General features: G+C 44.7%; 1 protein-coding gene across 4 annotated transcripts in view; it reads left to right on the top strand.

Moving 5' to 3' along the window:
• The window catches only part of ABL1 (ABL proto-oncogene 1, non-receptor tyrosine kinase), a 127,942-nt gene that overhangs the window by 73,465 nt on the left and 42,207 nt on the right, over window positions 1-12,270 (top strand). For 2 of the 4 annotated variants that reach the window (XM_088147086.1, XM_088147088.1), the window contains exons 2-3: window positions 3,072-3,242; window positions 5,025-5,320. In XM_088147086.1, coding sequence (XP_088003212.1) covers window positions 3,072-3,242; window positions 5,025-5,320 — 467 coding nt within the window. Of the gene's footprint in view, window positions 1-3,068; window positions 3,243-5,024; window positions 5,321-12,270 lie in introns of all 4 variants that reach the window. The other 2 variants (XM_088147087.1, XM_088147085.1) reach the window with 1 other exon arrangement.

Raw genomic sequence — 12,270 nt, 5'->3', positions numbered from 1 at the left:
CAACAACCATTAAGAGTGAGAAATTGGATCTCCACAAGGTTCTTCCAGACGTTAATGGTTTTTCTTCTGCAAGGGCCTTATTAGAGAAATGTTGCCTTGGTGGTCATGAGTTTGGGTATTGCTCCCCGTGGCAACCCAAGAACTGAGCCTGATCTTCTAAAAGTACTTTTGGCAATCTTTCCAGAACCTGTTTTTTTTTTTTAAAAAAAAAGAAGAATCAAAAACAACGAATGAAGGTTTTTTAAAACCGTGGAGAATCCAAGAAGCCCAGCCCCCTCCACCTCCAGAAAGGGAAACCTCTAAAGATGGAAGGAAGTTCCTTGGAAGAAACCCGATAGGCACGACTGAGAATTATCAGAGCCCCAAGTCAGCAAAGGAAGAGCAGGAAGTTTTGGCTGTGATCTAGACATCTCCTGAAAGTCATCAAACGCCAAACTTTTTTAGCTTGATCAAATCGTCTGTGAGGAAGGAAGTTACACAATTGCACTTCCTCTCTATTTTTTTTCCCCAGAGAACTCAATTTTGGAAGGCCTCGAGAGGACTCCAAAGGAGGGCGTTGTTGGACAAGACCATGGAAATTACATTTCCCCAAACTTTTCAGGGCCAGCAAAGACGACTCCTTCCTCTTTGGAGCAGGCCTATAGTAGTAGGATGGGAGGACTCTGTCCACATCTGGTTGGACAACAGCAGGGGAGAATATATCCCATTGAAAAAACACTACCCAGTGAGAAGATTGGACCTGGAGAAGATCTAGCTACGTGGTTGCTGAGAGTCAACACTGACTTGATGGCGCATAATCAATTAACTGGGCATAAGCAAGCCTCTTGACGACGACGATGATGATGATTATGATGGAGAAAACTGAACAGTTGATCTTGGTAAAAGCCAGTCCCATAAATCACAGAGGTTTAACACCATCAGATACATATTTCTTGTGTTAAAAAGCAAGTGAGAGAGCAGCTTCTTGTGAAATCTAGAGTTTCATCCTGTGTATTTGTTATTCCAGCATCTTTTTTATTTCTCTAAAGCCAACTCCAAAAGTATCAATGTCATCTTCCAGCATCCAGCTCGATTAAAATGTCAGCCCTCCTCTCATATGAGCCCCATCGTGATCTGAGGTCTTCTGAGGTCTCCTTGCTCAAGTGGGCATCCTGCAATCTCTCTCTCTTCTCTCCATCCTCATGACAAAGAAAACATGGGAAAGATCTGAACAGATTTCCTGGATTTCTTCTGCGCTACAAGAACGTTGTTCCCAAGAGTTAGACTTCAGATCAAGCTGTATCAGTAGAAATTTGGGTGGGGCGTGTTTGATTTGCATGTTTTCCAAATGTTTGGAGACGGATGGAGGAATGGATTTGAAAATATTACGCTCGGTTGCATTTCGCTTTGCTTCCCTTCCCTGGGAATGTGAGTCAATAATTATGTTTCTGATGATCCCTTGAAATATCTTTATGTGTTTTATAGTACCCCGGAGATAAAGATACCTTTATAACTTTATCTCAGTGCTACTTTGCAATGTCAGGTAGCTTCTAAACCTCTTTAGGGAACCACCTGCTAAATTTTGCACTGCAATCCTTTGAGTTGGCACCATATAGCATGAAAACCATATGACTATCACCCCGTTTAAAATCTGACCATCCTCCAAATAAAATCAAAAATGTAAACCCTGCCCATCTGTACCCACCCTGCATCGTGTCCCACCCACTTTCTCTCCCAGCCATCAAAGCTTGCTTCTTTCTACATATACAATTGATTTTGCATCTCAAAATGAGCAAGATGGCTTAGGAGACCAAACCGGAGAAGTACTTTGGTGCAATATTTTCTCTTTATCTTCTGTCCCACAGAAGTGGTTTCAGTTTAAGATGATTGATACAGAACTGCTGTTGCACAAATGCGTTCGTTTGCCTTGGTTATTTAGGGGTGGGGTGTATCGATCAATCAATTATTTTGAGTGTCACTGGCTTGCCTGGCCTTTGCAGAGAGAAGGGGATGTGCCCCAAGGTGCTTACAATCAAGGTGCAAAGCTGAAGAGGTAATGGGAGGTGGAACAGGTTTCAGATTGCTCTTTGGGAACTGAGGAACTGAAATCTAAAGAAAGCAAAGTGTATGTCTTGGGGGATGGCAGATAGGGAATATCGACAGCGATCTTTCAGATGTGGATAAATTGATTTGTTTCTCCAGAATTAGGAGGAGGGGAAAGGGGAGGAGAAATTTAAGGATCCTGTGATCCCGTGTTCTCTGGCTTGGGGGCCCAGCATGCCACCTCCTTGCTAAAAGTAAGTGGTCTTGGATGGCAGAGGGGGTGGGCATCTGCCTTGAGGGGGATTGTGGAAGGAAGGTGGGTGAGAAACCACAGCCAAACCTGCGTTTGATGCTTTCAAGGGGCTGTTGCGATGAGGGATAAACGCGACAGGTGATTCCCGCAGTTGGTTTTTTTGAACGTATTGAGTTGGGTGAAGATGGTTCCACGGATAACCTGCAATAGCAAACTCACATTTCAGCTGTGACGCTATAATGGGGAACGCTGGGTGGATGGAAAGAGAAATTGAGGTGAAGCTAATTGAGAAAAGGCAAGGGGGGGCGGAGAGAGGGAGATAGCGAGCGAAAAAAGAAATATTAAAGTAACAAAAAGCCAAACCCAGGCCAAAAGGATGGAAATGAGACTCCTTTTCTTCAGGTATGCATTTATACAAATCTCTGTCATTTAGGTTTTAAATGTTGGGCTGAGCGTAGATGGTACCGAATCGTGTTCTCCAGTAGCGCCTCTTTGTTGAAGGAAATTCCATTCAATTCAAGGGAATTCCATTCAAGGGATTCAAATGCGGGGAATTGAATACCCTACGGTTGTGGCATTGTGCAGGCCTCACAATAGACCTATTCAGTTTGTGTGGGTACGGTTTCCTTTCTGTACTCATTCTTCAGTTGCGTTTTTCCGGGAAAGGTTTCTTTAAAAGGATGGTACGGTTGTTCTCAGTGGCGGGAGGACGGAAGAGCAGTGACTGGTTTCCTGAGTGGGAAAATGATCTCCTTTCTCCTTCTTTCTCCCTGTTCTTATTCCTCTCCCCCAGAAGCGCTTCAAAGGCCCGTCGCCTCTGAATTCGAGCCCCAGAGTCTAAGCGAAGCTGCTCGCTGGAATTCCAAAGAAAATCTCCTTTCTGCTCCCGGCGAAAATGATCCAAATCTTTTTGTGGCCTTATATGATTTCGTAGCGAGTGGTGACAACACTCTCAGCATAACTAAAGGTAAGAGGTGGGAGGAACAAGTCTACAAAATGGGAAGAAGGAAGGAAGGAAGGAAGGAAGGAAGGAAGGAAGGAAGGAAGGAAGGAAGGAAGGAAGGAAGGAAGGAAGGGAGGGAGGAAGGAAGGAAGGAAGGAAGGAAGGAAGGAAGGAAGGAAGGAAGGAAGGAAGGAAGGAAGGAAGGAGATGGGAATGAGAAGAAGGAAGGAAGATTGAGAAAAAGAAAGGAGGAGGAGGTGGGAATGGATGGATGGATGAAAGGGAGGGAGGGAGGGAAGGAGGGTAAGAGGGAGGAGGCAGAGGCTTTTTGGGGAAGGAGTGACCTCGATAGCAGTTAATTTATCTGTTGTAAAGTTTGGATCCCATTTCTTAGCTCACTCAGAAACTTTAAGAGCACTTCACACTAAGAAAAGCAACAGCGCTCTCTCTTAAAATCATGCATCGATGCATGAAATTGCCATCCGCTCAGTGGGAGGGTTTTGACATCCAGTCAAGCCGGATTTCGTCAGTCATTCGGCCAAAGTGCAAACAAGGGTATGTGCTTAGGGTTCTCTAGCTTGGAGCAGCCAAACAAGCCAGCTCTGCTTATCCTCAAACAAGCCAGGGTGTTAACTCTGATCTATATGGTAGTGGGAAATTTAATATAATCATTAGTGAGGTGTGCACTGCTTCAGTTTCAAAGACTAAACATAGAGAACACCCTTCTCAATCCATGTATCCCAACACTTTTGCACAATTTTGGGAATAGATGCATCCAAAAAGCTAATCATTCAGATATTGGATGGGATCAGGGAGACATAGGTGCCAGCTTGGATTCAGCCATAAGGGTGACACTGGTTTTAAATAACCTTATTACAGGGGAAATGTGTCATTCCCGAATGAGGAATGGGTGTGAATGTCAGCCTCAATGCAAATACTAAATGGGCACACTTCTGGTGTTGGCACAATCTTTTGTAATGGTATGTGGGAAAGACCTTGGGAGACTGGGCTAAGAGATGCTACCTAGGGAATAGTCAGATAAGAGGGAGTGTAGCCCTCAGCTGGATATCGGGTAGGGCAAGCAGCTCAGAAGAGACCTCCCTAGTTTCTTGGGCTGTAAAGGAGTGGGCGGGAGATTTGTACTTTCAGACTTGCAAGATTGATGTCGGTCTTGCTAGGTAGGCCAGACAAGAAACACAACCAGATCAGCTAATTCTACTTTACTGTTAGGCTACATAGACAGAATCTATGTAGCTAAACGAGGACTACCTGTAAAATATAAAAACACCAGGTCCCCTCTCCCATTTGTAGCAATATATACCGTTCGACACATCTCCATGAGAAATTCAAAAGAAATTCTCAAGTATCCTGAGGGTAAGGTAGAAAAACAGAAGCCTCTTTTGCAGAGGAAGAAAACTTTGGAAAAAGCAGGATTTTAAAATGCGGGTTTTAGTGCATTACCCTATGTGAAGGTCCTGGTTTCCAGATCCTTGCTGTTTGCTAGTACAGCAAGGGAATCATCTTGAAAGAGTTGTTGCTCCTCTGGACCATGTCCGTTCTGGCTCTGCACAGCAGCCCTGTTTGGTTGTCTGAGAACCGAGTCAAATAAAAAAAATCTCTGGCTTGGGTGATGCCCTATGGACGGTCTCCAGTGTCCCTGGCAGGGCAATTAGGGCTTGATCCTTTTAATTAAATAAGGAGTGGCCATTTTACTTTGCCATTTTTTAATTGCTGCCTGCGAACGAACAAGCGGAAATCGATAATTCTCAAGGCGGTTGATGTGGTTGTTTCCCGATTTTCCAAAAGGGGAGAAACTCCGCGTCTTGGGCTACAACCACAATGGAGAATGGTGCGAAGCCCAGACGAAGAACGGACAGGGCTGGGTGCCCAGCAACTACATCACCCCCGTCAACAGCTTGGAAAAGCATTCGTGGTACCACGGGCCGGTGTCGCGCAACGCGGCGGAGTATCTGCTGAGCAGTGGGATCAACGGCAGCTTTTTGGTACGGGAAAGTGAAAGCAGTCCTGGTCAGAGATCCATATCCTTGAGATACGAGGGACGGGTCTACCACTACCGGATCAACACCGCGTCTGATGGGAAGGTGAGCATCCGTTACGTTGACCGCCAACAGGCAAGCAATAAGTTACCCGTTTCGTCTACTGGGACTCTTCAGATGTAGGTTGCCAGATTTTATTTCACGGGGCTCAACTTTCTACTGGGAAATGAACTCATGGACGTTAGATGACTTAGATACGGTGCTTTAACTTCAGGACTGGTCAGAGTCCTGGAGCTGAGTATCAAACATGGTGCAACGGGATGGAGACCATGGAGAGTTTAGAAGGACCATTTAGAATCACTTGGAGAGGGCCTTGTCCTACTAGTGACATGGCTCAAAATGTGGCCTGGGAGACAACCTTGTTGGTAGCACACACTCGCAGACACACGCATTGCACACACATGCACACAGACGGGGGTAACTCCCTTAAAATGTTGACGGTGTTTTCTTGCATCAGTGTGTGCTAGATGGTAGTCAATCCACCTTTTTAAACATCAGTTTTGTTACAGTGACGGTCCTTCTCTGATGGTTAATCTTGTCAATTGATCTCATTTTATTCCCTCCATTTAAAATCGACTAAGGAAACAGGTTGTTGGATCAAATGGTTTTTTTTTTTTCATAATTTTGTTTTTCGTTTCTGCGTTTCTGTTTATTGTGTCTGTCGATAGAGTTGCCCATCTCGCTAGCTGCAATTCTGGGCTCCCCTAGAAGTGTGTAGGAATTAAATCATGATAAAGAACGATGCAAATGATAATAACATCACTGCTGAATTGATTGCATCTTTGCCATGACACATTTCTTAGTCTTTTAAAATGTCACAGAATTGTGGTAGCATTCACACAATCCATCATGTGTATTTTCTGGGGTTTGCACCCTAAGCTAACTTCCCAGGGTAGTTCCACCCAACAGGTTAAGCTGAAACGTTGGCTATTTCATGGTTCAGTGTGTCGTATGCATTGGACCAGCGTTTCTCAACGCTGGCAACTTTAAAATGTGTGGACTTCAACTCCCAGAATTCCCCAGCCAGTCATGCTGACTGGGGAATTCTGGGTGAATTCACATATCTTAAGGCATGTTGGCTGGGGAATTCTGGGAGTTGGTCCACACATCTTAAAGTCGCCAACGTTGAGAAACACTGCACTGGACTCTGCTCATTTGCATCAAAGCAAGCATTTTTGGAAAGACATCTGTCAGAATATTTTTGTTCCATTGTGCTTAGTAGCAAGGATTAAGATTCAAACCAACACCTAGAAGGAGATTTTAGAAAGGTGTGTCCTGAGCAGCGATTTTTTGGCTTCGTGGGTAATTAATACTTGAATTAAGAAAGCTGAAGAAAGATTACTAGCATACCTCTTGGCTCAGAGTTTCTCCTAACTGTGTAAAAACCTATAGATGGGACTACTACCACTTTGTAATGACAAAGCTACTTTGATCCTGAGAATATGGGATCCCTCTTAACCTTACGGGGCAATTTTTACGGCTAGCGTGGTAGCACATCACATCTATGGTTCACAACTCTGGTTTGGGGGCACACGGCCCATCATTTATTGTTTCTCATCAACTCACCTGATCGCTTGGGCGGTCTCTTGTCTGTGTAGTACGTCAGCACCTGTGACCAGCTCATGTCAAATTACTTTGGATCTGATCTGTTGGCAGCCAGGCAAAAGAACCCAACGTAAGTTGGGGATCGTTTTAAGCTGATTTCTCTGCTTTACCGGGGTCCAAAGGCATTTGCAAATGATTCAAAAGACTGAACAGGTCAGATGTGGCTCTTAACTGCTTAGTAAGAGCTAGCCCACCTTGATTGTGGCACCCTGGCAAATTTGCTGTTTGAATGTGCCAGGGCTGAATAGCAAAGTTTGTTTAATGATACAGGTAGATATGCTCTTTATCCCTTGCTGAAGATATGTGTCTTTTATTTTATAGACCTTTTTTAGATCTAACCTGACTCTCTAGACCAGTGTTTCTCAAGGTTAGCAACTTTAAGATATGTGGACTTCAACTCCCAGAATCTCCAGCAGGCTGGCTGGGGAATTCTGGGAGTTGAAGTCCACGCCTCTTAAAGCAGGCTGACTAGGGAATACTGGGAGTTGAAGTCCACACATTGTAAATTTGCCAAGGTTGAGAAACACTGCTGTAGACTTCCAAAGGTTTGGGCCAAGTTGTCATTTTTAACATGAAAGAATGAAGAACTGGATTAAAGATGTAACTAGAGTGGCATGATTAAGTTGAATGCAGTGTAAATCAAATGAAAGATAGATAGATAGATAGATAGATAGATAGATAGATAGATAGATAGATAGATAGATAGATCAATCCTGATTCTGCCCACTATTTTCTGCCCATCTCCTGGTGAACCACTCTAGTGCAACTGGTCGCTCACAGAAAGTCTCACACCCCTGTTGAAGATAAGGCTGGTATTTACCAAGGTTCATCTTGGTGCTTTGGGGTCTCTGTGACTGTGCAGATTGTTCAAAATATGGGGAAGGGTCTGAGGAAGCCTCCCCATCCTCAAAACTCAGATAGCTTCACGGCACATTAGCCGCAAGACGTTCCATCACCTCCAGCTTGTGCAATTTTGCTTGGCCTCTTCTGGCTGCGCCGTTTCCGCTAGAGGACAGCCCATCCTTAGAAATGCCCGTAGAGTTTTGCTGAGCGGATTAACAGTTCCTTTCTTCCCCCGAGTTGCTTTAATCAGAATTCTCAAGAAGAGATAACAGCGCGGGGATTTCATTAACACAAATGTCTGCTGGCTTCCTGTCAGACTTTTATCTGGCTACGGTTTTCTGTTTTTAATAAAATAACATCAAGGAAACGGTGAGGAGTAAGATTCTCGGTGGACCCATTGTATCGTTGCCGTACTATAAAACAATATTAGTCGCTTGATAAAATAGATATTGTATCTCTAGCCAGGCTGGAACGTGTGGGGAGAAATCAGGTGGAGCAGATGGCCTAGCTTTTTTCTCTCTCTTCCGAAGCACCTATAATCTTCCCAGATCATGCTGTTATTAATTTAATTGTACAACTTAATAACTGCCAGGGCTTAAAATATAGCAATTTGGGAGGCTGGGGAATTAGGGTAGGAAGGACCCCCTGCAAGAGTTTCAGGAGGGCACTGAAAGCAGAGAAGAAATTACAAAATGGGGTCAAAGGGATCCGGTTTTTTTCAATTGAGATATCGAAAAGCTATAAAAGAGGAAGGCGAATAGTTGCTGTCCGTCAACAGGCAGTTGTGACTTCTCAACTTGGAGGCCGGGTTGGACAGGGCCTGATTAGGGCTTGGATGGGAGACCCACAGGAAGTCCACAGCTGGAGGCCCAGCTGAGATGTAGCTGAGATATACACTGGGAGGCTGTATTCTATTCAACCCAGAAAAGAACTTTCTTGGGGAGCATAAAACCAGGGTTGCTTCGGTCCCCAATACCTCTAAGGAAAAAGCAGTAGATGACCAAGGATGAAAAATACCTCTTTTGGTAAGGCTAAGACCCAAGGAGGCTTTGGGGTTCTGGGGCTCTTGGTGATTACACTTCTCGGCCAAATAAAGAAATCCAGGAAGAAATAGAAGCATGGCTCTACCATGTATATGAAACAGCTGCATTTGCTCATTGCTTACCTCCAACAGCTGTATGTAATGGGCAGAAGGAATAACCGTGAGGAACAGAAGAAAGAGCTGCTACCGAGGCAGCAATCAGATAAGAGAAATCGGAGTCCGGGCCAGAACTGTAACCTGAGGAAGCGTCTCCGAGAAGATCCTCCCTAGTTCTCAGGAAGATAAAGGGAGGGAGCAGGGAAACACAATCAGACTTGCAAGATTCTGTTACTATACTTTTACAATAAAAGTATTATTATTATTATTATTATTATTATTATTATTATTATTATTATTATTATTATTTATTTGACTTGTCCCCGCCCATCTCCCCACAACGGGGGACTCTTGAGTGTCTTTGGTTTCCAAGTTGGGTCTACCTTGAAGGACTGACAGATACAGAAGATCTTTGTGTGAGCAGCTAGATACATGCTTTCCCATGAGCACTGCCAAGGCCATGAACGTTGGAAGGCTATTAGAAAGAAAATTAGAAAATCTGCACTCTATTTTATGGGGTGTGTGTTAGTTCTAAATGGGAAGGAGTTCCATTGTTGGAATTCTTTCACCTCCCTCCCTTTCCTCTCAATAAATCTGGTTAAAGAGAACTCTCTGAGAATTGTGCTTGGAAAAGTGTTCAGTTTTAGGCTCCCGCTCAGACCCTGGAAAGAACAGCCTTCGGAGTGAAACTGACCAAATTCAGTCAGCAGACGCATCCAAAGAAGGCAATTTTTTTGTAGCACAGCGTGTCTGCCAGCGAAGATCTGGTCTGACAAATTGAAGAAGAGAATCTGGCAGATTAGGAACGGCATGACTCCTTTCTCTCTGGCCTGGCTGTGTCTTGAGACAGTCCTGTTGGCTTTTTTGGCTCAGGATGATGGGAAGTGAAGTCCCACACCTCTGATGGGCACCGTGTTGGGAAAGCTGCCTCCAACGTAGAAAAGGTGCTGATGTGACACCCAGACTTTCCAATGCAGAGATGCTGCATTAAGTGGCAGAAAATAGGAATGGGTGTCTTGTAGATCTCTCTCTGTAACAGGCGAAGCTTCTGGGCCACAATGTATGTCACCCCTTCAAGGTAGGCCAAATCAGGAAACAGACACCAAAATAACTCTTAATTCATTGGTATAGGCTATAATAATCTTGAAAGCCTGAAATATTCCCCCTTTCCTCCCTCCTATACCGAAGAGAGTGAAGATGGAACAATCTTGACATTCTTTCTAACCCTTCCTGGTTTCCGTGGGCTATGTTCAAGTTTTGCTAATGGTCTGAGTTCAAGTTTTGCTAACAGTTGTTGCATATTTTCTCCAGGGTCACCTCAATGCTCCTTTACACCCTGCCCATTTTGGGTGGACAACCCTTGGTCCTCCCCGTGGGGCAGATAGACCCTCCGCCCTCCCTGATTTAGCTCAGAAAGGAATAGTATCCCCCACGAATTGTAACAACGTGACCTGTAGGTGACTTTCACGCAGGAAGAAAATGTGGCTGATGATGGTGGGATTTAAATTTCCTCCTTTTTCTTAGTTTTCTGCTTTTCTGCTTCTTTTTTCTGCCTTATCTCTTGGGGTGATTTTTGTCACGATAGGGAGTCCACTGCTAGAATATAAGGATGAATAATTTGTGTTTGCCTGGATGCATTTTCTGGCTCCTGATAATCGTTCAGACTGCCTTGAATTAATCATATAACAGAGAAGCCATTCTCTGTGGTTGCTAAGAGGGGCCTATACTTATTTATAACTGGGAACGTGCCTGCCTCTGCCTGATCTCGGCTGACTCTGAAAAAGCTACCCGTGGTCAGAACTCATTAGCAGCTGGATAGGAGACCACCAGGATGTCTCAGGGCCGAGGACCAGCTGGGTGTAATGGTATGTGGGAAAGACCTTGGGAAACAGGGCCAAAAGACCTTGAGCCTAGGGAATGGTCAGATAAGAGGGAGCATAACCCGTAGCTGGATAGTGGGTAGGGCAAGAGGCTCAGAAGGGACCCTCCCTAGTTTCTTGGGCTGTAAAGGAGATGGGAAGGGGGACTGTACTTTCAGATTGTAAGATTGATGTCAGCCTTCCCAGGTAGATCAGACAGGAAATATTACCAGATGCTAATTCTACTTTATTGTAAGGCTATGTTAACAGACACTTGCACGTCTGAAAGTACAAATCTCCCACCATCTCCTTTACAGCCCAAGAAACTAGGGAGGGTCCCTTCTGAGCCTCTTTTCCCATTATGCAGCTGTGGGCGATGCTCCCTCTTATCTGACTGTTCCCTAGGCAGCATTTCTTTGTCCCGTCTTTCAAGGTCTTTCTCACATACTGTTACATTGAGGAGGTTGAGGAAGCATCCAGAAGAAGGCTATGGCAATACCACTTCTGTATTGGTGCCAAGGGAGCTCGACTGATATATCCACAGAGTTACGTGGAGATGTGCTCAAATCGAAGGGGACTTTACTGTATCTGGGATCAGCAGGTAACAGAGAAAAAGCAAATCCTAACCCAACAGAGGTGTCTGGTACATTGACCAAGAAAAGAAGAATGCTATACCAAACAAGAAACTACAAGGAGATAGTCCTTCTCAGAGGTCTGCACTGCTCTCTTGTGGAGGGTGGTTGAAATGAGCCCACAAATCACGAGCCATTCATGGACCAAGGTACATCTCTTCTTCCCACACCCTTCTGTCCTTCAGACTGATTAGGTTAAAATCTCACCATCCCAAAATATGCTGAAGGGGAAGGATGGGGTTTGGAATCTGAAGCATCTGGAGAGCATCAGGTTGGGAAAAGCAAGCCTGATGCTCTTTTAGAAGACAATTCTCCAAGCGTGAGTTAGCCCCACCAGGCAGAAGACGGAGACATCAGGAATGGAAAGTTCCAAAGTAAAGGAAACCACTGTCTTGAAGGAGCCCTTCTCCTGAAATTGGAGGGATGGGCATTCAAGGACAACTAGTGAGAGCTGAGGTGCTTACCGAGCTCAGATTACCAATGGTTAGGGCTGGGGGCAGATGCCAAGGTCAGGGTAGAATTGGAGTGCCCTGGAGGAGAAGAATTGGAGAGAAGACTGTGCAGTTCCAAAAAGTGGTGTTCTCCTCCCAAAATTCCCACTTAGCTCTCATTTACAAGGTCATCCACTTGAACTACCTATTTTGTACCAGGTAAATCCTTTTTTTTTTTTTAATCTTCCAAGGTCTCTAGGCAATGAACTCAGTGAATGAGGTGTGCCCAGCCTTCATGTGATTGCCTTAGCGCTCAGGTTGTTATGCTTTTATTGACGATATTTTTAGAAACTTGGGACAGTGCTACAGATGGAGTCAGGCCATTGTTTTCATCTCATTCAACACCACCATAGTGGAATGTTTACAAGCCCTGATGGAGATGATATCAAGGACAGAAGTCAGGAACTTTCGGCGTGCAAGCTGTATA

This window comes from Python bivittatus, unplaced genomic scaffold (assembly GCF_059951505.1).
Source record: "Python bivittatus isolate LINGU-HERP-01145 unplaced genomic scaffold, Pbiv_v1 ctg000160_np1212, whole genome shotgun sequence".
NCBI lineage: Eukaryota > Metazoa > Chordata > Lepidosauria > Squamata > Pythonidae > Python > Python bivittatus.
The sequence above is the reverse complement of the archived record's forward strand: the minus strand, read 5'-3'. Positions and strand labels throughout refer to the sequence as shown.